The sequence below is a fragment of the Corythoichthys intestinalis genome, chromosome 3 (assembly GCF_030265065.1).
Source record: "Corythoichthys intestinalis isolate RoL2023-P3 chromosome 3, ASM3026506v1, whole genome shotgun sequence".
Classification (NCBI taxonomy): Eukaryota; Metazoa; Chordata; class Actinopteri; order Syngnathiformes; family Syngnathidae; genus Corythoichthys; species Corythoichthys intestinalis.
Window position 1 is genome coordinate 20,611,655 of NC_080397.1, and position 23,212 is coordinate 20,634,866.

The following is a 23,212-nucleotide window of genomic DNA, read 5'->3' on the forward strand; positions in this document are numbered from 1 at the left end:
TAATTTTACAATATGCATCACGAATTTCATTTTAAAATTAATGTTTGTCATGAAATTATCGGGGGGCATTTTTCCCCAAAAAAGGCTATGTACAGCATTAGATTATTAAATACCCCGTATTTAAGATGACTATATTGAGTTTTTTCTATTGTTAATAGACAATGGAACCTTTCTTATCAATAAGCTTCAGTTTTAAGCTACATAAATAGTGTATTTACAAGTATTTTTACACTACAATATTGATGGAATTGTGCAATGAGACATATGTTTTTGATATTTTGGGTAGAAAATTATGTATGGCTATAGATGTCAAAACTGGCATATTAACACCTTTGCTTGGCTGTGACAGAGCCGAACTGTGTAAGGGAATTCCAGGTGGGGTCGTGAAATGTAACACCTGATGCGCACGTCTCCTGTTCAAGGAGAATTTTACCTGTCACAATTATGTGAATGCTTCAAAACTGCGCTTTTGCAAAGTTTTGTGTAAAAAGCTTTGGTGGGAAACGCTCTGTGTGTAAAAGTTTCTTTGTTTCTTTCGTTACACTGCAAACATTCTTGTGTTCCTACTGCTTTGCACTTATTATTGTTTCCATATTTCTGGGTTGGAGAGGCTTATTATTGCAGTTGGGCCTCCAGATCCAACCGATGACGCCATTCTGGTTCATGCTCAGCAGTTCAAGTTCAGCAGTACCTTGATTTACAATCCCCCCCCCCCCCCTCCCCCCGACCATGTTTTGTAAATCATTGAATTGAATGGAAATGCAATAAATCTGTTCAAGCCACACTACGTACAAAAAGCCAACCAAATTTTGGTATAATATCTAAACTGTACTAAGTAAATACAAACTTTTTGAAACTTTTTTTTTGTAATCTGGTAACTGTAGGGCAGTATGATTTATGTGTATATACAGTGCCTTGCAAAAGTATTCGGCCCCCTTGAACCTTGCAACCTTTCGCCACATTTCAGGCTTCAAACATAAAGATATAAAATTTTAATTTTTTGTCAAGAATCAACAACAAATGGGACACAATCGTGAAGTGGAACAAAATTTATTGGATAATTTAAACTTTTTTAACAAATAAAAAACTGAAAAGTGGGGCGTGCAATATTATTCGGCCCCCTTGCGTTAATACTTTGTAGCGCCACCTTTTGCTCCAATTACAGCTGCAAGTCGCTTGGGGTATGTTTCTATCAGTTTTGCACATCGAGAGACTGACATTCTTGCCCATTCTTCCTTGCAAAACAGCTCGAGCCCAGTGAGGTTGGATGGAGAGTGTTTGTGAACAGCAGTCTTCAGCTCTTTCCACAGATTCTCGATTGGATTCAGGTCTGGACTTTGACTTGGCCATTCTAACACCTGGATACGTTTATTTTTTAACCATTCCATTGTAGATTTGGCTTTATGTTTTGGATCATTGTCCTGTTGGAAGAGAAATCTCCGTCCCAGTCTCAGGTCTTGTGCAGATACCAACAGGTTTTCTTCCAGAATGTTCCTGTATTTGGCTGCATCCATCTTCCAGTCAATTTTAACCATCTTCTCTGTCCCTGCTGAAGAAAAGCAGGCCCAAACCATGATGCTGCCACCACCATGTTTGACAGTGGGGATGGTGTGTTCAGGGTGATGAGCTGTGTTGCTTTTACGCCAAACATATCGTTTTGCATTGTGGCCAAAAAGTTCAATTTTGGTTTCATCTGACCAGAGCACCTTCTTCCACATGTTTGGTGTGTCTCACAGGTGGCTTGTGGCAAACTTTAAACGAGAATTTTTATGGATATCTTTGAGAAATGGCTTTCTTCTTGCCACTCTTCCATAAAGGCCAGATTTGTGCAGTGTACGACTGATTGTTGTCCTATGGACAGACTCTCCCACCTCAGCTTTAGATCTCTGCAGTTCATCCAGAGTGATCATGGGCCTCTTGGCTGCATCTCTGATCAGTTTTCTCCTTGTTTGAGAAGAAAGTTTGGAAGGACGGCCGGGTCTTGGTAGATTTGCAGTGGTCTGATGCTCCTTCCATTTCAATATGATGGCTTGCACAGTGCTCCTTGAGATGTTTAAAGCTTGGGAAATCTTTTTGCATCCAAATCCGGCTTTAAACTTCTCCACAACAGTATCTCGGACCTGCCTGATGTGTTCCTTGGTTTTCATAATGCTCTCTGCACTTTAAACAGAATCCTGAGACAATCACAGAGCAGGTGCATTTATACGGAGACTTGATTACACACATTTGGATTCTATTTATCATCATCGGTCATTTAGGACAACATTGGATCATTCAGAGATCCTCACTGAACTTCTGGAGTGAGTTTGCTGCACTGAAAGTAAAGGGGCCGAATAATAATGCACGCCCCACTTTTCAGTTTTTTATTTGTTAAAAAAGTTTAAATTATCCAATAAATGTTGTTCCACTTCACGATTGTGTCCCACTTGTTGTTGATTCTTGACAAATAAATTAAATTTCATATCTTTATGTTTGAAGCCTGAAATGTGGCGAAAGGTTGCAAGATTCAAGGGGGCCGAATACTTTTGCAAGGCACTGTATACTGTATGTATATGTGCGTGTATATGATATACAGTATATATATATAATGTGTGTGTGTGTGTGTGTGTATGTGTACATACACTGTACACCCTTCATCAAAAGTTTTGAGACTTTCTCAATCCGCTGAATGATAAAAATCCTCAAAACCTATGCGGGTGTACATGCAATCGGTAGTAGCTACTGGTAGATAATGATGAAACGCCAAGACATCACATCACAATTGTTCGTTATTTTTCGCAAAGCATAAATCATATACTGTATGTTTGTGAACATTGTCATGCTGTCTGTAGGTGTTTGCACTATTTGTGTTAAAATGGACATTTTATTCAATGCTAGTTATTTTAGCTTTTCTATAGTGTTTTACATTATGTGTTAGCATTAAGTGAGAAGTGTTTAGTAAGACAAGGTTACCTATTTTGGTTTTTAATGTAATTCCCTCTTTTCAATTCTACATTAAATTTGAACTGGGGATGGCAATAAAAAGCTTGAAACAAGCACACATGGATTCATTTTTGAAGAGCAGTTTTCTTTTCATCAAACTGCACTGGTGGAGGACATACCAAGCAATGGTCAGTAAAAGGCTCACTCATACTATAAGGTTTGAGCGTTATATATTGCCTATATTATAATTATTTATTCTTATTTGTCGGAAATTTTAACACTCCGTAACTCTGAAAGGGTTCTTCGTTCTACCGGCCAGCTTTTTCTGCAAGCTCCAAGGTCGAGATTAGACTAGATGTGCCGATTACTGGTTTCAAGGTATACCGTAGTATGAAAACGTCAAAGTTTCAAAACCGCAAAAATTATCAGTCATACCGTCCCTAAGGTATTCGCTATTTTTCATGTCCCAAAAATGCATGGAGAAATTCCTCGCTTGCAGCTGTAAGGCTCAATCCTCTCCCACCGGTTGTTGCTCAGTGTCAGTGAGTCAGCTGTGCTACATGATGGCTGGAGGAGGTGTGACTCCTGAACATTTTCCCCCATCGTAGAAAACGAAATTGCTGGTATGGGAATACTTCGGCTACAGAAAGTTACAGACAGCCGCAGCTTAGAGGAGGTGGCGAACCGACGCGTAAAACATGTTTGTGGAGGGTGGCTGCCGATGAAGCAATGCCTCCAATATGTTTTAGCATTTATACAAAATTAATAGTTAGTAAACACGGTCATAAATGTTTCCCACCAGTTACGATAGTTAACTCCAGTGTGTTTCGTGTGTCTAGCGGTGGTAAAACTTTCCTGCAACTGTCGGTGTTGAGAAAGAGTGTGTGTATAATGTAAATATGATACGAGTCATAAACACATGCTTTTTATGGAAAATGATTCAATCATTTTTGTTCTGATGCTAATAATGTTGAGCTCTGGCTGTGGGTTTAGGCTCACCTAAAGGACTGCATAAAATAATTTTATTTAGACTATTTAGTTGTTTGTTGTTGGTTTTTTTTTTACTTAAAATTATACTTGCATTCCAATTTGCTAATATGTTTTGAAAAATAAGAATCCTGTTCAATGAAAAAAAGTTTTTTTTTTAAACCCAGATATCTCAGATATCACATTTTAGAGCTGTAATTGCAAAATCGTCGAACCGCGGTAATTTGGGTTAAGTTTATCATACCGTCAGAATATCATACCGGCTACTGCCTAGTCGAGACTTAAACAGTGGTGTGATCGATCTTTTGCGGTTGCTGCCCCCAAGTTGTGGGGTAGCTTGCCTCCTGAAATTCACACCATTACAAATCTTAGCCTTTTTAAATCGTTTTTAGACTCACCTTTCCTCCAGACTAGGGTAGCCTGGTTTTATTTCTTAAGGGTTGTTTTTGGATTTTATCTGTTTTATTGTTTTATTTGCTGTTTTGACTTTTATCGTGATGCGTTGTTTTTGTTTTGGTTCTTTTTTTTTTTTCTTTTTTGTCAGTGTCATTGTATAATACTTTCCTACCTTTTATTTATCATGAACGATATCGTTGTTGTAAAGCACTTCCTAACACCAATGAAATGCAGAGAAACCTGCTTTTGGCACAGTTATACCTGTAACACACACACACACAAAACTGGTTTTACACATGCATTAGGCTACTGCATTACACATACTATCACAAGGCAAACATGACAAACCGATTTTCATTCAAAATTGTATTTTCCAATGATTTGAAAAATAACAGTTCTCAAAAACATCAGTAACCCCAAGCTCTCTCCTAATTTTTATTTTCCCTCATGTCCTCACATAAAAATATAAAACCTTGATTTTAACTACTTAAGAGCATAGGATGTACAATAAAATTGAAGATAATGCAAACATTTACTTATTTAAAAAATAAAGTTCAAGATATAAGTAAACGTTCACAAAAAAAATACAAATAACTTACATTATGCACAGCGAAATGGAATATATTGTAATGATCACGCAAACATTGACTTTTCAATTTTTAAGGAATAAATAAGTAGCCTAATATAAATGGATAAAAAGAAGTCCTAAGTGCACATTGACATGAAAGATGTTTTGAACCTCCGCATCAAGGCAAATTAAATTAAATAAATAAGCCTCTTTAGATGTTTCTCTTAAAAATCTGATCAATTTTCTGTTGCATTGCTACTTTTTTATCGCATTAATTTAACATGCTTGTTTATTTTGTTTTTTATTTTTTATTTGAACCTATCAGAGCTAACTATCTTTGCTGATCAAATGTCAGTATGACAGGCAATTGAACGGACAACTTAGTCCATGCGCACATCGACGCGACCGCTGCAGCTGCGGAGAGCTCCGTGCCGTCAGTGGAATAAATAAATAATAAATATCGGTGGAAACGGATGAAGCTACACAAGCACTTTATTATGCTTGTTGTTAACACTTGTGTAAATCCGACGTTAATAGATTGTTTTTCTCTTGGAGATGCCTGTGTGGCAGCCAGGCAGGTTGTTTTTAGCATCGGGTTTTGACAGTTGCCGTTATATTTTCCGGATCAAAGCACCGTTCCGCCCTGTTCCGGCACTGAATCTCTTACCGGAACGGCTTTCCGGCCCATTCCGGCCCACTTTCACCCCATAGTATTCCACCAGTCACAAAATGTTTTTCATGCTTTCACAATGTACGTGTATCGTGCGTGTGTATGTGTGAAAGCACATATGTGTTTAAAGCACACAATGTTCTCTATCGCATTATGTGTTTGAGACTGGAATACAGGCTTGTTTGTGATCCATGTAGAGGTACACTGTGTGAATGAGTTCAGATGTTTTGTATGTTTCACTCTCACTTTCAGGCCAGAGCGGTGGCGAGGAGCGGGGCCACAGACCTTCGGAGAAAGCTTATTGGCCAATTAAGACAGAGGCTGTGTACTGCTGCTCTGTATGGGGGCTGATTGAATCACAGAGACTGCCACTCACAGGACATTGAGGGTAATTAGCCATTAGTCTCTCTCCCCCTGGTATTGGATCTTCATCCCTATTACGCCCACATAGACAGGGCACCTCGGCCTAACTCATCACCTCTGCTTGCTTGTTGACCTTTTCCAACATATAGTCTGACAGGACATTCAGATAGATGGCGCCAAGCTAAAAGTGACGTATTATGATGGTCGAAAAACAACATGTCATTACTAAAATGACTGAAACTAGTAATATAGTGTGCTATTGTCACTTGTACATAAGTATATTATATATATATATAAAGTATATTTAGCGATAATCGGGCTCAAGTATTTTGCCCATCTGATCGAAGGCCATATTATCAGTTGTCTTCAAGATTGTCCCGAGAGATTTTCCTGTGGTGTGAAGTAGGTTTTATATATTTTTTTCCCTATATGATCAGAATGAGTTCAGATCATGTACATACCGTAATTTTCGGACTATAAGGCGCACCTGACTATTAGTCTCAACCCATCAAATTTGACACTAAAACATAAGCCGCTCCGGACTATAAGCAGCCGCTGTCCTCATTGTATTTTGGGATATTTATTTACACCAAAGGATATTAAACGGGAACAGTTTATTTCACAGTGGCATCATAAGACTGGCATAAGACCAAATGAACCACCATGAAGTTTTGCGGCCATTTGGTTCAAAAGGCTTCATTTGGCACCACTGATCCCTTGGAGGAGACAGCCAACCTCTGCTGCCACCTGCTGTCAACATTGTTGTCGTCGAACATGCCTCCTAGCATGCATTGCTGTGCAACAGATGCAAATAACAATGAAAATTCATGTTGTGTGCTAATTATGTCTTCAGTTACTGTTTCAGTTGTTTCATTAATTGCTAGTTATGTTATTTGGTAACACTTTAGCTTACAGTGGTGCCATAAGACTGTCATAAGCCCATCATACTTATGACATGACACTGCCATGAGCGTGAATAAATGCTTTTGACAGATGTCATTTTGTGCAATCCGGCATATTATCTCACTTTTCAATGGATGCAAACGATCCGAGCAGGCCATAAATTGAGTTCGTGATATTATTTGCCAGATGACACTTAATGACATCTGTCATAACCATTCGTTAATGCCAATGACAGTGTCATGTCATAAATGATGGTCTTATGGCAGTCTTATGACGCCGCTGGAAAAGTGTTACCTATTAACCCAAATATATCAACAAATAAGCCGCACTGGACTATAGGTCACAGGATTCAAAATGAGGGGGAAAAGTAGCGGTTTGTAGTCCGAAAATTAGGGTATATACAGTGGGGCAAATAAGTATTTAGTCAACCACCAATTGTACAAGTTCTCCTACTTGAAAGATTAGAGAGGCCTGCAATTGTCAACATGGGTAAACCTCAACCATGAGAGACAGAATGTGAAAAAAAAAAAACAGAAAATCACATTGTTTGATTTTTAAAGATTTTATTTCAACATTTGAGTGGAAAACAAGTATTTGGTCACCTACAAACAAGCAAGATTTCTGGCTGTCAAGGAGGTCTAACTTCTTCTAACGAGGTCTAACGAGGCTCCACTCGTTACCTGTATTAATGGCACCTGTTTTAACTCATTATCAGTACCAAAGACACCTGTCCAAAATCTCGGTCAGTCACACTCCAAACTCCACTATGGCCAAGACCAAAGAGCTGTCGAAGGACACCAGAGACAAAATTGTAGACCTGCACCAGCCTGGGAAGACTGAATCTGCAATAGGTAAAACGCTTGGTGTAAAGAAATCAACTGTGGGAGCAACTATTAGAAAATGGAAGACATACAAGACCACTGATAAGCTCCCTCGATCTGGGCCTCCATGTAAGATCTCACCCCATGGCGTCAAAACGAAAACAACAACGGTGAGCAAAAATCCCAGAACCACACGGGGGGACCTAGTGAATGACCTACAGAGAGCTGGGACCACAGTAACAAAGGCTACTATCAGTAACACAATGCGCCGCCAGGGACTCAAATCCTGCACTGCCAGACGTGTCCCCCTGCTGAAGAAAGTATACATCCAGGCCCGTCTGTGGTTTGCTAGAAAGCATTTGGATGACCCAGAAGAGGACTGGGAGAATGTGTTATGGTCAGATGAAACCAAAATAGAACTTTTTGGTAGAAACACAGGTTCTCGTGTTTGGAGGAGAACAAATACTGAATTGCATCCGAAGAACACCATACCCACTGTGAAGCATGGGGGTGGAAACATCATGCTTTGGGGCTGTTTTTCTGCAAAGGGACTAGGACGACTGATCTGTGTAAAGGAAAGAATGAATGGGGCCATGTATCCAGAGAATTTGAGTGAAAATCTCCTTCCATCAGCAAGGGCATTGAAGATGAGACGTGGCTGGGTCTTTCAGCATGACAATGATCCCAAACACACAGCCAGGGCAACAAAGGAGTGGCTTCGTAAGAAGCATTTCAAGGTCCTGGAGTGGCCTAGCCACTCTCCAGATCTCAACCCCATAGAAAATCTGTGGAGGGAGTTGAAAGTCCGTGTTGCCCAACGACAGCCCCAAAACATCACTGCTCTAGAGGAGATCTGCATGGAGGAATGGGCCAAAATACCAGCAACAGTGTGTGAAAAGCTTGTGAAGAGTTACAGAAAACGTTTGGCCTTCGTTATTGCCAACAAAGGGTACATAACAAAGTATTGAGATGAACTTTTGGTATTGACCAAATACTTATTTTCCACTATGATTTGCAAATAAATTCTTTAAAAATCAAACAATGTGATTCTGTTTTTTTTTTCCCCCCGCATTCTGTCTCTCATGGTTGTGGTTTACCCATGTTGACAATTACAGGCCTCTCTAATATTTTCAAGTTGGAGAACTTGCACAATTAGTGGTTGACTAAATACTTATTTGCCTCACTGTACAAGTGCTCAACACTGACTTAGGGTGAGCCACTGAATGTCTTGCAAACTGGAACAATAGCTGTTTAGAAAGTAGTCTAGCCAAGTAATGACAAGCTGATGGACATGGTTAATATACTGTAAGTACTGTTTATGTACCTAATGTGCTGCGTTTGCCATCTGGAGTACACCACATACCAGAAGAACAGTGAGAAGACGTTTTTCCTCGTAATGTTTCAATTGATATTTGTATCCCGCTTTAGCAAATGTATATACAGTGGGGAGATCAAGTATTTGATACAATGCCAATGGGTTTTCCCATTGACTGTGTATCAAATACTTGTTCTCCCCACTGTGTGTATATATATAAGAAATACTATGCACATACTATGCAAATATTAACACAGTGAAAATCTTACTAGAAAAAAATGTTAAGAAAGTAACATCTGCCTGTATTTGCATATTTTGTGCAAATATAAGTCGTGATGGCAGGAATCAGTACAAGAATGTGTATTTTGCAAATTTATCAGTATAGTTTATTGTCAGATATATTGTCAAAGATGGTACATGAATAAATTATTTTCATTTTATCCCAAAATGTTATTTTTATTGATCATTCAATGGATTTTCGTTAATTCATTATGTGGAGAATCCACTTCTAACCAGTGTTATTACGTTTTTGTTTTTCGATAGGCATTTGTTTTGTTTGTTACTTGTAATGTAAACCAGTTGAAAACTGATGAACTGCAATGAAATGAAGAAATAAAAAAATAGATCGTTGTCGTCATCTGCTGGCAACATTTGGTACATTGAAGTATCAACAAACAAAAAGCAATACACACACACATTATCAGCATGTTACCATCTTGATCAAAAAGAGAGGAAAGAAACGAGCCAGTCAAAGTTTATTCCGCTGCCCTTGCACATATCATTCCCACTCTCACTTTACAATACATTTCTCTGTGTTGGCATCAGATTTCTGGGTGATATTTGACCTTCCCACAGAAACCATCATTTAGCAGAGCGTGTATTTAAAAGTCATTTGACCTCCAATCCCCTCTTTGTGACAGTGGAGACTTTTAGCTCTGTTTGGATATTTGCAATTTCCATGTTAATGTACAGTAGTACTAAGAAGAAGAAAAAAACAGTTCCGTCCTTGTTGTTTGAATAGTCAAAGCAAAATGAAAGGAAGCAACAATTCCCCAAAAATAAAAGATTTGATTTCTATTGTGCTTCAGCTTGTAATTAATGGTTTATGCTGCATTTGTTTTTATTTCTTGGACTGTGGTAATCAGGTGTTTCACAGAAAATAAACCATTTTCAGATAATTGCTCAGAAATGATTGTTTACAATGATCTTTGAAGACATATCATTTTGAAGCAAATACTGTAATTAATGTAATTTGCAAGGGGTTGGATTCGAAGCCCTGCTGTGAATGGTGGAAAAAGTCATCTTTAAACTCATCTTGCGACATTACCCTACCAAATAAGTTGTTGACAGGAGATTAGTTCTCTCTTATATACATATACTTAGCTCGTTTCCAAAATAGATGCCTGGTTTTTCCCCATCTTTTATTATCTAACCTATCCTGCTTTATTCCCTGTGACAGTCACCCATTAATTGCTTTTGTGGTCTTGCCGAAATACGTCCTAAATTGTTATGTAATAACAGTACCAAAGTTGTGTTCAGAATCATTTAACCCACACTGCAATACAGTATAGAGTTGTAGTATGGAATTAATAATAATAATAAAAAAATCTTATTCATAATCAGATCAAATTAAGACTTGTAAAATCGACAACTGCATTTGCCTATATTACATTTACCGCTAAGTCCTTATTTGATCTGTTAAAGAATTAGATAAAAATAATAATAATTTTAAGAAAACCCGGTCTGTCACATTCCTCTATGACTAATTTCCCATCCCCGTCATCCCGACTTCACCCAGATGCCACTAGAGCGTAGTTTCTGCCCCTGGTTTCATAAAAGATGGCGGAGTTCAAAAGGGGGGAAATACCCATTTGGGAATATGGCGACCTAAATGTGACGTGAGCTGGTGTTCCTATACGAGAATGACATCATGGCCAGCTTTACAGATGGCCTCATTCTCAGCTCACGACCCCCGGTGGTCAGGCTCACTGATCGAGCTGAGGCGGCTGTCAGTCAGCATGGGACGGGCGTCACTGTCAGGTCTCACTGACACGATTGGCCTCGTCCGGCCCGTGTCACTGTCACGTGGCGGGTAACGCCTCTTGACAGTGTCACAGGCTTAGCTCGCTCGCCTCGCCGATCAGCCTCCGTCAGTGTCAGCATCAGCTAGCTGCCGGAGCGGAGAGGTTGTCAGAACCGGCTGTCCAATGTCAGCTGTGCTTGTGCCTTCACCTTGACTTCGCAGGGGCTCACGGCTGCTGCATCACTGGTGCTCCCTGTGCCTCCTGAGGCATTGCCTGCAAGTGACCCTCATGAGCATGTTGCCCTACACTGTGCTGACTTAGGTGTTGCACCGGGTAGTTTCCTTGATGATGACCCGCACTTGTGTCGTGCCCGTGGTGCGCATGCTGATGATGGTGGTGGTGATGCTGATGTTGTTGCGCATGATGCCCAGGTTCTTCGTCTGCTGCCGGAATTGCATCAGGACTCTCTTCTGTATTAACTTGACACTCTGGTGGGATTTCAGCACTCTGTCGAAGTTTTACATGAAACGAGTTACTGTAGTAACTGAAATAAGGAAAATTAAAATGAAATCTGAAATTAAAATATGAGGAAATATATGTCTATTTTTGGATGAGAATGATAAATAGCGTTAGGCCATTGGGCTCGCACCTGTGCAAGCATTATCATCACCATACCTCATATGTGCAGGCACCACATAAGCGCTTGCAGTACGTTTCCTTGATGGCCCTCTTGATGTGGCCCTGGCCAATGATGGAATATGGCAGTGAAATCTGGTGTGTAAGGCGTCCACATCTAATGGCAAAGAGAATAAAAAAAGGTCACATTTATCTATGCATACATTATGTGTATGTAAGGGCTCCTCTGTTCACAGAAGAGTTCTGTTCATACAGTGAAGGCCTTGCACAAATTTGACAGTTACTGGTGCAGCACAATTATAAAACCAGTGTTGTTAATCTTACGTTAAAAGTAATTAGTTATGGTTGCAACTTACAGTATTTCACCCAAAAAGTAACCTCATTGTAGGAGTAGTTACTCAGCAAAGTAACTGATGTTATTTTTCATTTTCTACATGTTATTGCATTACACATTCGTTCACATCAAAGATGTTTATATCACCCCATTGAAGAATAAAAAGACTATGTACAGTATTTTAGAACATTCGGTATTTATTTGGATCAAAAATGAAAGAAATGTAAACTGTGTAGTGCAAATCTCAACCTGTATGTTAGGCCTACTGCACAATAAGCAGAACACTAACCTTAAATATTCTGTAAAGTAAAGATATCACATATTGAAAATAATTCAACTACAAAAACCAATACCCAAAAACATAAACTTGGGTAAAAGGACTCATTCTTGCCTTTAATTTCAATGAGCGAAAAGAAGTGCCGGTACTAGGCAAGGCATGATCCGTCCACCTAGCCAATCATCATCGCGTTTACAACGGCGTCCCCACCCCCTTCCCTCCTTCCCCCTGCCGCTCTGCTTTCTCTCGGCAGTCAGGCAGTCAGCTGATGTGTGACAAAATCAGACAACTCGCACTTCATGCAACCAAATTGTAGTCACGTGCCCTTTCACATCCTCAGTCAGGATAGCGGCGTTGCAAAGATGGGAAAAGTCATTAATTAGATTACTCACTACTAAAAAAAAATAACGCCGTTATACTCTAACACCGTTATTAACAACACTGATAATAACCATTCTCAGGTTATAAGGACCGAGGCCTAGCTGCTATTACTAGTCACCAAAAAAAAAAAAAAAAAAACCATAACTTCCTATATTCAACCATTAAAAGATGCGCAATCACAATCAATCCTCCCAGTTTAAATGAACTGGATGGCTGTCAACAGCAGGCAATTAGATAATTATTTAAACTGCAAATGATTGTTGTAAAATGTTAAAATGATTCCAAACTATTTTATATTACCCAGAGAAAAGTCCAAGGTGGTGTTTCATCCTGATAAAATGCACCCAAAATGCACATATACATCTTGGTAAATTACAAAAAGATACAGTACACCCGCGGTCATAAGTTTTGAGTGTTCTCACTATTCAGTTTTAAAAATAGTTTGTAACCTCAAGTATTTTCATAAAGCTTGAAGTATGCAGATGATCTCCAGTCGTTCAAACCTGTCATAGATGAAAAAGTCATCCTTGACTCCGTTCAGAAGCTGCCACACGTCCGGCTGGTGCTCTTCCTGTTTATAGAGTGCAATGTTCTTTGACACTCTGGTCTCTAGCATGGGATGAAGCTGTTGTGCTTGCGTCCCCTGATGGTTGATGACCATGTACGTCACCTCCTTCAAGCCCAGACTCTCCATCTGCAGGCGCAGGCTATCCATTCTAGAGGGGGATAGTAAAAATTATAAATATATATACAGTAGTATAAAATAATATCTATATAGTTTATAATTGAATGTTTGTATTGTGGAGTCAGTTGTTAAATTTCACTTTGCACCCATGCAGGCCATTTACTCTGTGCTGCATTTTTTTAAGGATTTGTGGTTATCACATATATTTGGAATCATTGGTAAACTTCTGTGGCTGAATTACATCTTTTTGCCATTATTGGTACACTTCTTGAGCACACGAGGGGCGGCATTGCTTGTTTGGTGGGGCATTCCCTCTCCAACCCAGAGGCTGAAGGTTCTGTTCCCTCACCCTGGTGAACATGTCAAAATGTCCTTGAGCAAGATACTGAACACCACGTTGCTCCTGATGCTGCGTCATCAGTGGGTGAAAATTACAGTAAATATTGTCACAGTGCTTTGAGTAGAATAGAATAGAATAGAGTAGAATAGAATAGAATAGAATAGAATAGAATAGAAATCTATTCTATTCTATTCTATTCTATTCTATTCTAATTATTGAAAATACTATAGCGCTATACAAATGGAATCCCGTTTACCATCATACAAAAGTCCGGGGAAAAAAAGCAAAACAGTTGTTTCTTTTGCTAAGTGTTTCCAAAACAGTATTGATTCAAGACATAAGCATAGTGTCATGAACATTAGAGAAGACTCACAGCATCCCACCAGTTTTTCTGGATGTACAGTGCTGGCCAAAAGTATTAGCACCCCTGCAATTCTATCGTGTGTAAAATGATAATGATTTAATTTTTTCCTCCATTTTCTTTTGTGTTTTTTCATTGCAAGCAAAATCAATGAAGATATTACTACCAAAGCATTTGTAATTGCAATACTTTTGGCCAGCACTGTTATAGTGAAATGTATACATTTACTCACAAATGCTTTTGGATTGTTTAGCTAAATGTAAAGCAATTATTCTGTTTTATCAAGTCAACAGTTGGATACAAAGGTCAGTTGTATTTTCAGCCATCTATTTTTATTTATTCAATTGATTTGCATGTCACAAATTGTAAATGAATAATAATCAAGTAAAAATAAGCATATTTCCAAGGCGCAACAGGTCAATTTGTTGAACACAGAGTTTGGAAATCACCGCCTTAGCTTACTAGATATGATGTTGTCACACCGGACGAAATTTTGTTCAAATTTGCAAATAAATATTCACGCAAGAAAATTTTGGTTGGCTTTTAAAAGTGAATACCTTTTGGGGAGTAAGTTTATGCCCTAATTAATTAGACAGTTTAAAACACATTTGTTGTCTCAGTCCAACTACAAATATTTACCTGGATGCCTGCACCAAGCAGAACAGTCAGCTGGCCTGTAAAAGGGCCACTACCGTCACCCGGCCCATTGCTGCCCTCATGGGCTCCTCCAAACCGATCCTCCAGTCAGGTGGCGGCTGACAGCGCGGGCCTCCGCTCCCCTCGCTCTCTGCTCTGCCCCCCTGGAGCAGGCAGAGAGCGAGGAGCAGCCTGAGGCTTGCCCACATGCTTCCTGCACCTTCTCACCTCCCCTACCTGCTGAAAGCAACACGTTTGGAGATGAGAATACTATTCTGTCTCATAGTTTTGTGGTTGTTAGCTCAAATCATGGAATTTTTTCCAGGTACTCTGGCTACCCGCATTCCAAACATATTTCATAATTGGCTCACAGGCAAAAAATAAAACTTTCTGAAGGTGTGCATTTGACTGTGAATGGTTGTGTGTCTTAATGTGTCCTTGATTGGCTGCGACCAGTCCTTTGTGTACTCTGTGTTTCAGCCTCAAAATACTATTAACAATTTCACTATATTATAAATAAATACTTTAAAAGCTCATTTGTGCATTATTACTTACTGTAGAACTGGATTTAAGTTTTCAGCAGAAGTTTGTCGGCAACAAATACTTTTCAATTCTCCCAAAAAACTGAGCAATTTTGTTAGCTGCACATGTGCCAGTAGATAAAATATTTACTTGCAATGGATAACATTTTAGAGGCTACATGTCACCATTTAGGTGCCATCTTGAGCCCTGCATTGGAGAAATAGTGAGTTTAAAAAATGAATTTTGTAAAAAGCATAGATTTATGGTTAGCAATCTTGCCTCCAATATCTGAGGTTTGGGCATAGACTTCATAATATATAAAAAGTCTATGGTTTGGGGTTCAAATCACAGCTCTGTCCTACCTGTTTTCAGTTGTTCTGAAATGTAGGAGGAAATTGGTCTGCAGAGAGGGAAAACATGCAAGCACAGGAAGAACATGCAAACATTTATACATTGAACCTCACAATTGTGAGGCAAGACTGCTAACCACTAGTTCACTATGCTGCTCTCCCTCTGAAGTAAATGGAAAATTTCAGCAAGCATTCAATGTATATTTGTATTTATGCAAATAATAAACACAAATGCACAATCATGAAGAAACCATTTGCATTTAATCAGTCCAAAAATGTATTTTAAATTAGTGTATGGGAAACATACCCATAAGCGAAACTATGAATGCTCATAAATGTCATTTAAAATGTGTCCTAATACCTGTTTGTCGAAAGGTTTCCTCTGCACGTAGCTGAGTTGCAGCAACCCCTTCTACAAAAACAAGTGTCCCGCAGATGCTGCCCTCCTTTTATAATCTGCCTGTTTTTTTTCTGGACGAAAGCAGAACAAAGGTCAATATGAGCTCTCTTTTTTTTTTGGCTGATGGAGCACTTTTTGACCCTATAAAGTCAAAGCCTTTTATGTCAAATGCTTGTTTAGATAAGAAATGTTGAGTGATCCATAGAGTGATCTTTAACAGGCTAACAAATGATTTAAAAAGGACAAACTGTGGGTGCATGACCTTGCATTGCAAAGACGTTAATTCAGTAATTTTTTCCTTTACAGGTTAAAAGGGATTAAAAACAAGTTGTGCAACACTTTTGGAGAGAGTGGAGCTGGAAAAGGACAGAGGGTGGATCTCTGGTCAGTGGCCAGCATATTTGTGCAAAGTCCATATAAAGACAGGCAGTCTATTTTATGCTTCTGGAGTAACTAGCATAACTTAGTATTTTATAGAGAAAGTTTGATATTAAAAGCAATGGAGTATTGAAGATAGGCGTTAAATTTAGGTTTTGGTTAAGTACTGTAGCTCGTTTGCATAAAATGTTATATCTAACAACTTGTTCAGCTTCAACCAGCGAGTTTTTGTTAAATGTAGTAAAGAGGCTCAAAGTCTGGGCTGACATGGTATTTGCACATTGAAGCAGACAATGATAAAGAAGTCATGGGAGTGGGGCAAATGGGGAGGGGGCAACCACAGACAGAAATCAAAGCAGTGTTCTGCACCAGGCGTTTTTTACCAGGAAAAAACAAGACCAAATTAAAGGAACACATCAGTAGGTTAAACTGCATGTTTGCCAGGTATACACATTTTTTTTAGACACTTTCAGGAGTTTTCTGACAATAGTGGATGACTGGTTACAATTCATTTTAATGGTATTGTAATTTATTAGCCGTTCTATATATATGAAATAACTCCAACAGAATGCATTCATTACAGGCTCAATGTGTCCATAATGTTTATTTATTTGTTCTTTATTATATGAATACCGAACAGTTCTGAGCTCAAATCTGTGGCCGAGGCCTTTCCATGTTGAGTCTGATTATTCTCCAAATTGTTACACATTTCGAAAGCCTTTTGCCCCTAGTTAGCTGGCATGGGAATGACTGTAATAAGGACAGATCCTATAGAAAATCAATGTCTATTGAAGTAAGCAGCCGTACATTTTCAGAGCTAAGGCCTGGTGATATATATATATTTAAAAGTCTTGCATAACATCACACAGGTGGACCTCTGTAACTGATAAGATGAACTGGGACAGTAACAATAAAACAATGTTGCATAATTTTTATATTGATATTTAATTTATTTGGGTCATAAAGCAGATAATGTAGGCCCAATGAGTAGAAAAGATCCAGAAAAGCAATACATGTAATTCAGGGTGCCCTGCCAAAATAGATGATTCCCAAAAGTCAATAACTCATTGACAAATACAGGCGCCATGCAGGGCACATCAACCTACGTGATCATTAAGCATACGTGTGGCCATTTTTACCAGTTCCTTTTTCGTTGCTTCACCTTAAAATATGCAATAAAGAGAATTCAGATTCTGTCAACAGAGGAAACGGGCTTTGATTTGATGGGAGAACATCACAAAAGTTGAGTATATGTGAGGTTCAGGTTTCCTTTTCCAGGGTCAGTCAAGACAGTGGTTAGGCTTTTTTAATTCATCATCACATTCTGAGATTCAAAATGTTACTATCACCGACAGGAGCTACCACACAGTACTCCAGCCGCCCTAGAAATGGTCCAATTTAAGTTTAGACGACCGATTTCTGAAAAAAAAAGACAAATTTAAGAGTTCAAACTATTGTTTTGTGTGATACTACTATGTGTGACATCAGCCAATCTTGTGAGACTTTTCTGCTCGGTGAGCATCCATAGGACAATGACCAATGTGACTAACAAAAAATACAGTGCCTTGCAAAAGTATTCGGCCCCCTTGAACCTTCTAACCTTTCGCCACATTTCAGGCTTCAAACATAAAGATATAAAATTGTATTTTTTTGTCAAGAATCAACAACAAGTGGGACACAATCGTGAAGTGGAACAAAATTTATTGGATAATTTAAACTTTTTTAACAAATAAAAAACTGAAAAGTGGGGCGTGCAATATTATTCGGCCCCCTTGCGTTAATACTTTGTAGCGCCACCTTTTGCTCCAATTACAGCTGCAAGTCGCTTGGGGTATGTTTCTATCAGTTTTGCACATCGAGAGACTGACATTCTTGCCCATTCTTCCTTGCAAAACAGCTCGAGCTCAGTGAGGTTGGATGGAGAGTGTTTGTGAACAGCAGTCTTCAGCTCTTTCCACAGATTCTCGATTGGATTCAGGTCTGGACTTTGACTTGGCCATTCTAACACCTGGATACGTTTATTTTTGAACCATTCCATTGTAGATTTGGCTTTATGTTTTGGATCATTGTCCTGTTGGAAGATAAATCTCCGTCCCAGTCTCAGGTCTTGTGCAGATACCAACAGGTTTTCTTCCAGAATGTTCCTGTATTTGGCTGCATCCATCTTCCCGTCAATTTTAACCATCTTCCCTGTCCCTGCTGAAGAAAAGCAGGCCCAAACCATGATGCTGCCACCACCATGTTTGACAGTGGGGATGGTGTGTTCAGGGTGATGAGCTGTGTTGCTTTTACGCCAAACATATCGTTTTGCATTGTGGCCAAAAAGTTAAATTTTGGTTTCATCTGACCAGAGCACCTTCTTCCACATGTTTGGTGTGTCTCACAGGTGGCTTGTGGCAAACTTTAAACGAGAATTTTTATGGATATCTTTGAGAAATGGCTTTCTTCTTGCCACTCTTCCATAAAGGCCAGATTTGTGCAGTGTACGACTGATTGTTGTCCTATGGACAGACTCTCCCACCTCAGCTGTAGATCTCTGCAGTTCATCCAGAGTGATCATGGGCCTCTTGGCTGCATCTCTGATCAGTTTTCTCCTTGTTTGAGAAGAAAGTTTGGAAGGACGGCCGGGTCTTGGTAGATTTGCAGTGGTCTGATGCTCCTTCCATTTCAATATAATGGCTTGCACAGTGCTCCTTGAGATGTTTAAAGCTTGGGAAATCTTTTTGCATCCAAATCCAGCTTTAAACTTCTCCACAACAGTATCTCGGACCTGCCTGGTGTGTTCCTTGGTTTTCATAATGCTCTCTGCACTTTAAACAGAACCATGAGACTATCACAGAGCAGGTGCATTTATACGGAGACTAGAATACACACAGGTGGATTCTATTTATCATCATCGGTCATTTAGGACAACATTGGATCATTCAGAGATCCTCACTGAACTTCTGGAGTGAGTTTGCTGCACTGAAAGTAAAGGGGCCGAATAATATTGCACGCCCCACGTTTCAGTTTTTTATTTGTTAAAAAAGTTTAAATTTATCCAATAAATGTTGTTCCACTTCACGACTGTGTCCCACTTGTTGTTGATTCTTGACAAAAAAAATTAAATTTCATATCTTTATGTTTGAAGCCTGAAATGTGGCGAAAGGTTGCAAGATTCAAGGGGGCCGAATACTTTTGCATGGCACTGTAGAATTCAGACTTTTGAAGGCGTACCGGACATTTTTGGCCCATTGGACTCCGGAGGCAGCTGACAGGTATACCGGCTGGCCAAGTGGACTGCAGCTTCGGCGGTTGCCGAGGCAAAAACATGGACATGGGAGGAGATTTGCGAGGCAATGGAAAACAAATTCCAGACGCCATCGAGTAAATTCTGGTCCACCATTTGGCATTTGAGGTGAAGAAAGCACCATTAACAATGTGTATAGAGGAGATGGGGTACTGCTAATCTCGACTCTGGACATCATGAGTTGGTGGGGAGAATACTTCAAAGACCTCCTCAATTCCACTGACATGCCTTCCTTTGAGGAAGCAGAGTCTGGGGACTCCGAGGTGGGCTCTCCTATCTGAAGTCACTGAGGTGGTTGAAAAAGCTCCTCGGTGGCAAGGGCCCAGGGTTCGATGAGATCCGCCCAGAGTTCCTAAAGGGTCTGGATGTTGCGGGGCCTTCGTGGCTGACACGCCTCTACAACATTCCGTGAACATCATAGACCACTGGTGTCAAACAGACTCCGTAAAGGGCCAAGTGGGTGCAGGTTTTCTTTCCAACCAATGAAGAGGACACCTTTTGACCAATCCGATCACTTACATGGGTAATCAGTTGAAACAAGCAGCACCTGACAAAGTTTAACAGAAAATTCATTGGTTAAACTGTTTGCGCGGAATCGGTTGGAACAAAATCCAGCACCTACTTGGCCCTTTGTGGAACTGGTTTGACACCTTCGTCATAGACAGTGCCTCTGGATTGGCAGACTGGGGTGGTGGTCACCCTCCTCAGGCTCCCCGGAGGGTCCGTCGGGAAGTTGAATCTCGGATTCAGGAGGAGCAGTGTGGTTTTCGTCCTGGCCGTTGGAACTGTCGACCACCTCCACACCCTCGGCAAGGTCCTCGAGGGTGCATGGGAGTTCGCCCAACCGATCTAAATGTGTTTTGTGGATTTGGGGAAGGCGTTCGACTGTGTGCCTCGGGGATTCTTGTGGGGCGTGCTCCGGGAGTACGGGGTACCAAGCCTCCTGGTAAGGGCTGTTCGGTCCTTCTACGACATATACATCTACATTTACGACATATACAATTGACATATACATTTCGTTATATATACAAAAGTGGTAGGGATGTACAATGCAATACAATTCTTTGGAAACAATCTTAGAAAGTGTATTGGCATTTTAGCAAACTCAAAATCAAGCCAATACTGAGTACACCTTCGGAACCTGAATGTACGCATAGGCTATACCGGCAATGAACTGCCCACATGGATGGTTTTAGTTTGGTGATTTATTCCAGTCATTCAGCAAACAGTCCACTTTCCAATGCAGCTCATGCTACGGCGTGCTATGGTCCTATGGTAAAAACCGTGTGTCCACCAGGTGCACTAATTAACAGTGGAGCTCTAGGCGCACCTTTATAGTAAAATACCTAATGACATTGGTGGTGCCCCCTGGTGGCAAAAACAATAACACAGTTTCAAAATAAACACATTGATGCACTGAATTGTCACAGTGAATATGGCTTCTACAGAAAGTCTGCCATGATTCAATTTTCACTGGGTTTAATTTCAGGGCCGTCCATCCATTTAATATGTTTACTTACATGTTAACACAATCAGTTATATTTCATTAAGATCAATAAAAGGATAAAACAATTTGGACGTTTTTGAGTATATTGTTGCTGAAATTTTTCAGGCATTTGAATGAAAATCATTCTATGATGAAGTAATTAATTGTTTTTTTTCTCATTTTGATAAATTCAATTGATAGTTGCCTAACTATTAGTATAAACTTATCCGGAATGTGGGAGGGAAGCTACAGGATGAGAACATGCAAACTCCTAATTTTATTCCTCATGGATCAATGGATTTTTGGAGGTGGATGGAGACCCTTTGCTGTAGTAAAACAGTACTGATTATTTAAATCATATACAAATTTCGGTTTTGGGGTCATTGCCAAATAGGGAATGGGACGTACTACGTCATTGTTTGGACGCGCCCCCATGCTGGCAATATGATTCACTTCCGGTTCGGCAGACTCAATGCGGATTGTAACGTGTCGTCGTGCTAAGCTAACTCTTTCGGTGTTTTAGAAAGAAAATATGGGTGCTTATTGTTGCGTTACCGGGTGCAACAGCGTCTCCTACGACAAAAAAAGGGGTTAGGAAAAATGGACTCACTTTTCACCGTTTTCCTGCATGGAGGACCAAATATCAGATCACGAAGGTACGACAGATGGCTGGATTGCAGCGGTTCGTCGGAAAAGCATTTCTTATGATCATATTTCTGCTGGAATGAGAGTGTGTTCCCGTCATCTCTACTCTTGTAAGTTGAACGATTTATCCGTTTTGGTTTCAATATGTTTTTTTTTTGTTTTTTTTTTTACCATTGTGTAAATCTGCCTCGGTAGCAATGCTAACCTACTCCTCCTCCTCACCTACCTGTTATGTTCCTAGGAAAACCTGCATATGAAATGCTGACAACACATCCCGATTGGTCACCATATCTCTTCTTGGGTTATTCTGAGGTCAAGCGCACCACATCGGAGCGTTATGAGAGGTTGGAAAGGCGAAGAGTGCACGCTGAAACTTCAGTTTGCTCTGCTCTTACAAACACGAGCCCAAGTGTTGTTGTGAAAAGTCAATAAAATATGAATACCAAAACATGACTTGAACAACTTCTTGACAAACTGTAACTGCTTGTTGTTTACTTCAGGTCTTCATAATAAACAGGTGTAATAATTACAAAGTCAGGTGACTTAATTTTGTTATTCTATTTGGAGTATGCATTGACAATTTTTGGACAGTGTTGTAGACAAAAACTGGGACTGATAAATTGCAATAGATTTATTTCAAGTAATGCAATTTCTCCAATACGATATTTGAATTGACAGTTTAATATCTTTAAATTAGTGCAAACAAGGCCCACCCTCTGACGGTGGCAGCAAATATTATATAATAAATTATAAGTAATACACAAATACAAGATCACAATAAACGTGTCTTTGTCAAAGTAGTTTAAAACACTATTTACTGGCCTTGGGTAAATTGCCAGACAGGATAAATATGTGCTTTAAAGTTCTTGCATTTCCATTTTAAGTATTGCAAGTACTAGTCTCTAACACAGTATTTGAACTGACAGTTTAAAACCATTTTAGTACAAAATGGCCCACACTCTGGCAGGGGGCAGCAAATATTATAATACATAATATAATACATTATAAAAAGCTATATACTATATAAATACAAGATCACAACAAAACCTGTATTTTTCAAAGCAGTTAAAAAACATCCAGTGGCCTTAGGTAAATAAAGGTGTATAAATATGTACTTTACAGTTCTTGCATTTCTATTTTAGGTATTGCAACTTTTCCAACGCTATTTGAATTGACAGTCTAAAGTCTACATTAGAGCAAATAAGAATATTATAAATTAAAAATAATAATAGAATATATAAATTCAACATTACAATGAAACGTGTCTTTGTCAAAGTGGTTAAAAAAAACACGTCACTGGCCATAGTTAAATAGCCAGTCAGAATAAATATGTGCATTAAAGTTCTTGCATTTTCACAAGTTAAAAGCCCGCAGTTCATCGACAAGAAGGGCAGACCCAGATGGCGTCTGCTGCAGGGGCTTGTTTGAGTCCGACACAGGACAAATGGAACCACTCCATTGAACAAATTTTCTTTGTCAAATGATCCAAGAAGAGAGATGGTGACCAATCGGGATGTGCTGTC

The 23,212-nt window shown here is 39.5% G+C and overlaps 1 protein-coding gene across 3 annotated transcripts; it reads right to left on the reverse strand.

Moving 5' to 3' along the window:
- Nucleotides 1-9,683: 9,683 nt before the first annotated feature.
- selenop (selenoprotein P) lies at nucleotides 9,684-15,916 on the reverse strand. 3 transcript variants are annotated; one of them, XM_057830893.1, is made up of 6 exons: nucleotides 15,853-15,895; nucleotides 15,504-15,541; nucleotides 14,623-14,859; nucleotides 13,101-13,313; nucleotides 11,645-11,762; nucleotides 9,684-11,476 (listed from the first exon to the last, which is right to left on the reverse strand). In XM_057830893.1, the coding sequence occupies exons 3-6, from the start codon at nucleotides 14,826-14,828 to the stop codon at nucleotides 11,195-11,197; spliced, it is 819 nt and encodes a 272-aa protein (XP_057686876.1). In that variant the 5' UTR covers nucleotides 14,829-14,859; nucleotides 15,504-15,541; nucleotides 15,853-15,895; the 3' UTR covers nucleotides 9,684-11,194. The 3 variants fall into 3 exon arrangements, with proteins under 3 accessions (XP_057686876.1, XP_057686875.1, XP_057686877.1); XM_057830892.1 differs by lacking the exon at nucleotides 15,504-15,541 and having other exon boundaries at nucleotides 15,853-15,916; XM_057830894.1 differs by lacking the exon at nucleotides 15,504-15,541 and having other exon boundaries at nucleotides 14,623-14,856; nucleotides 15,853-15,907.
- Nucleotides 15,917-23,212: the final 7,296 nt, after the last annotated feature.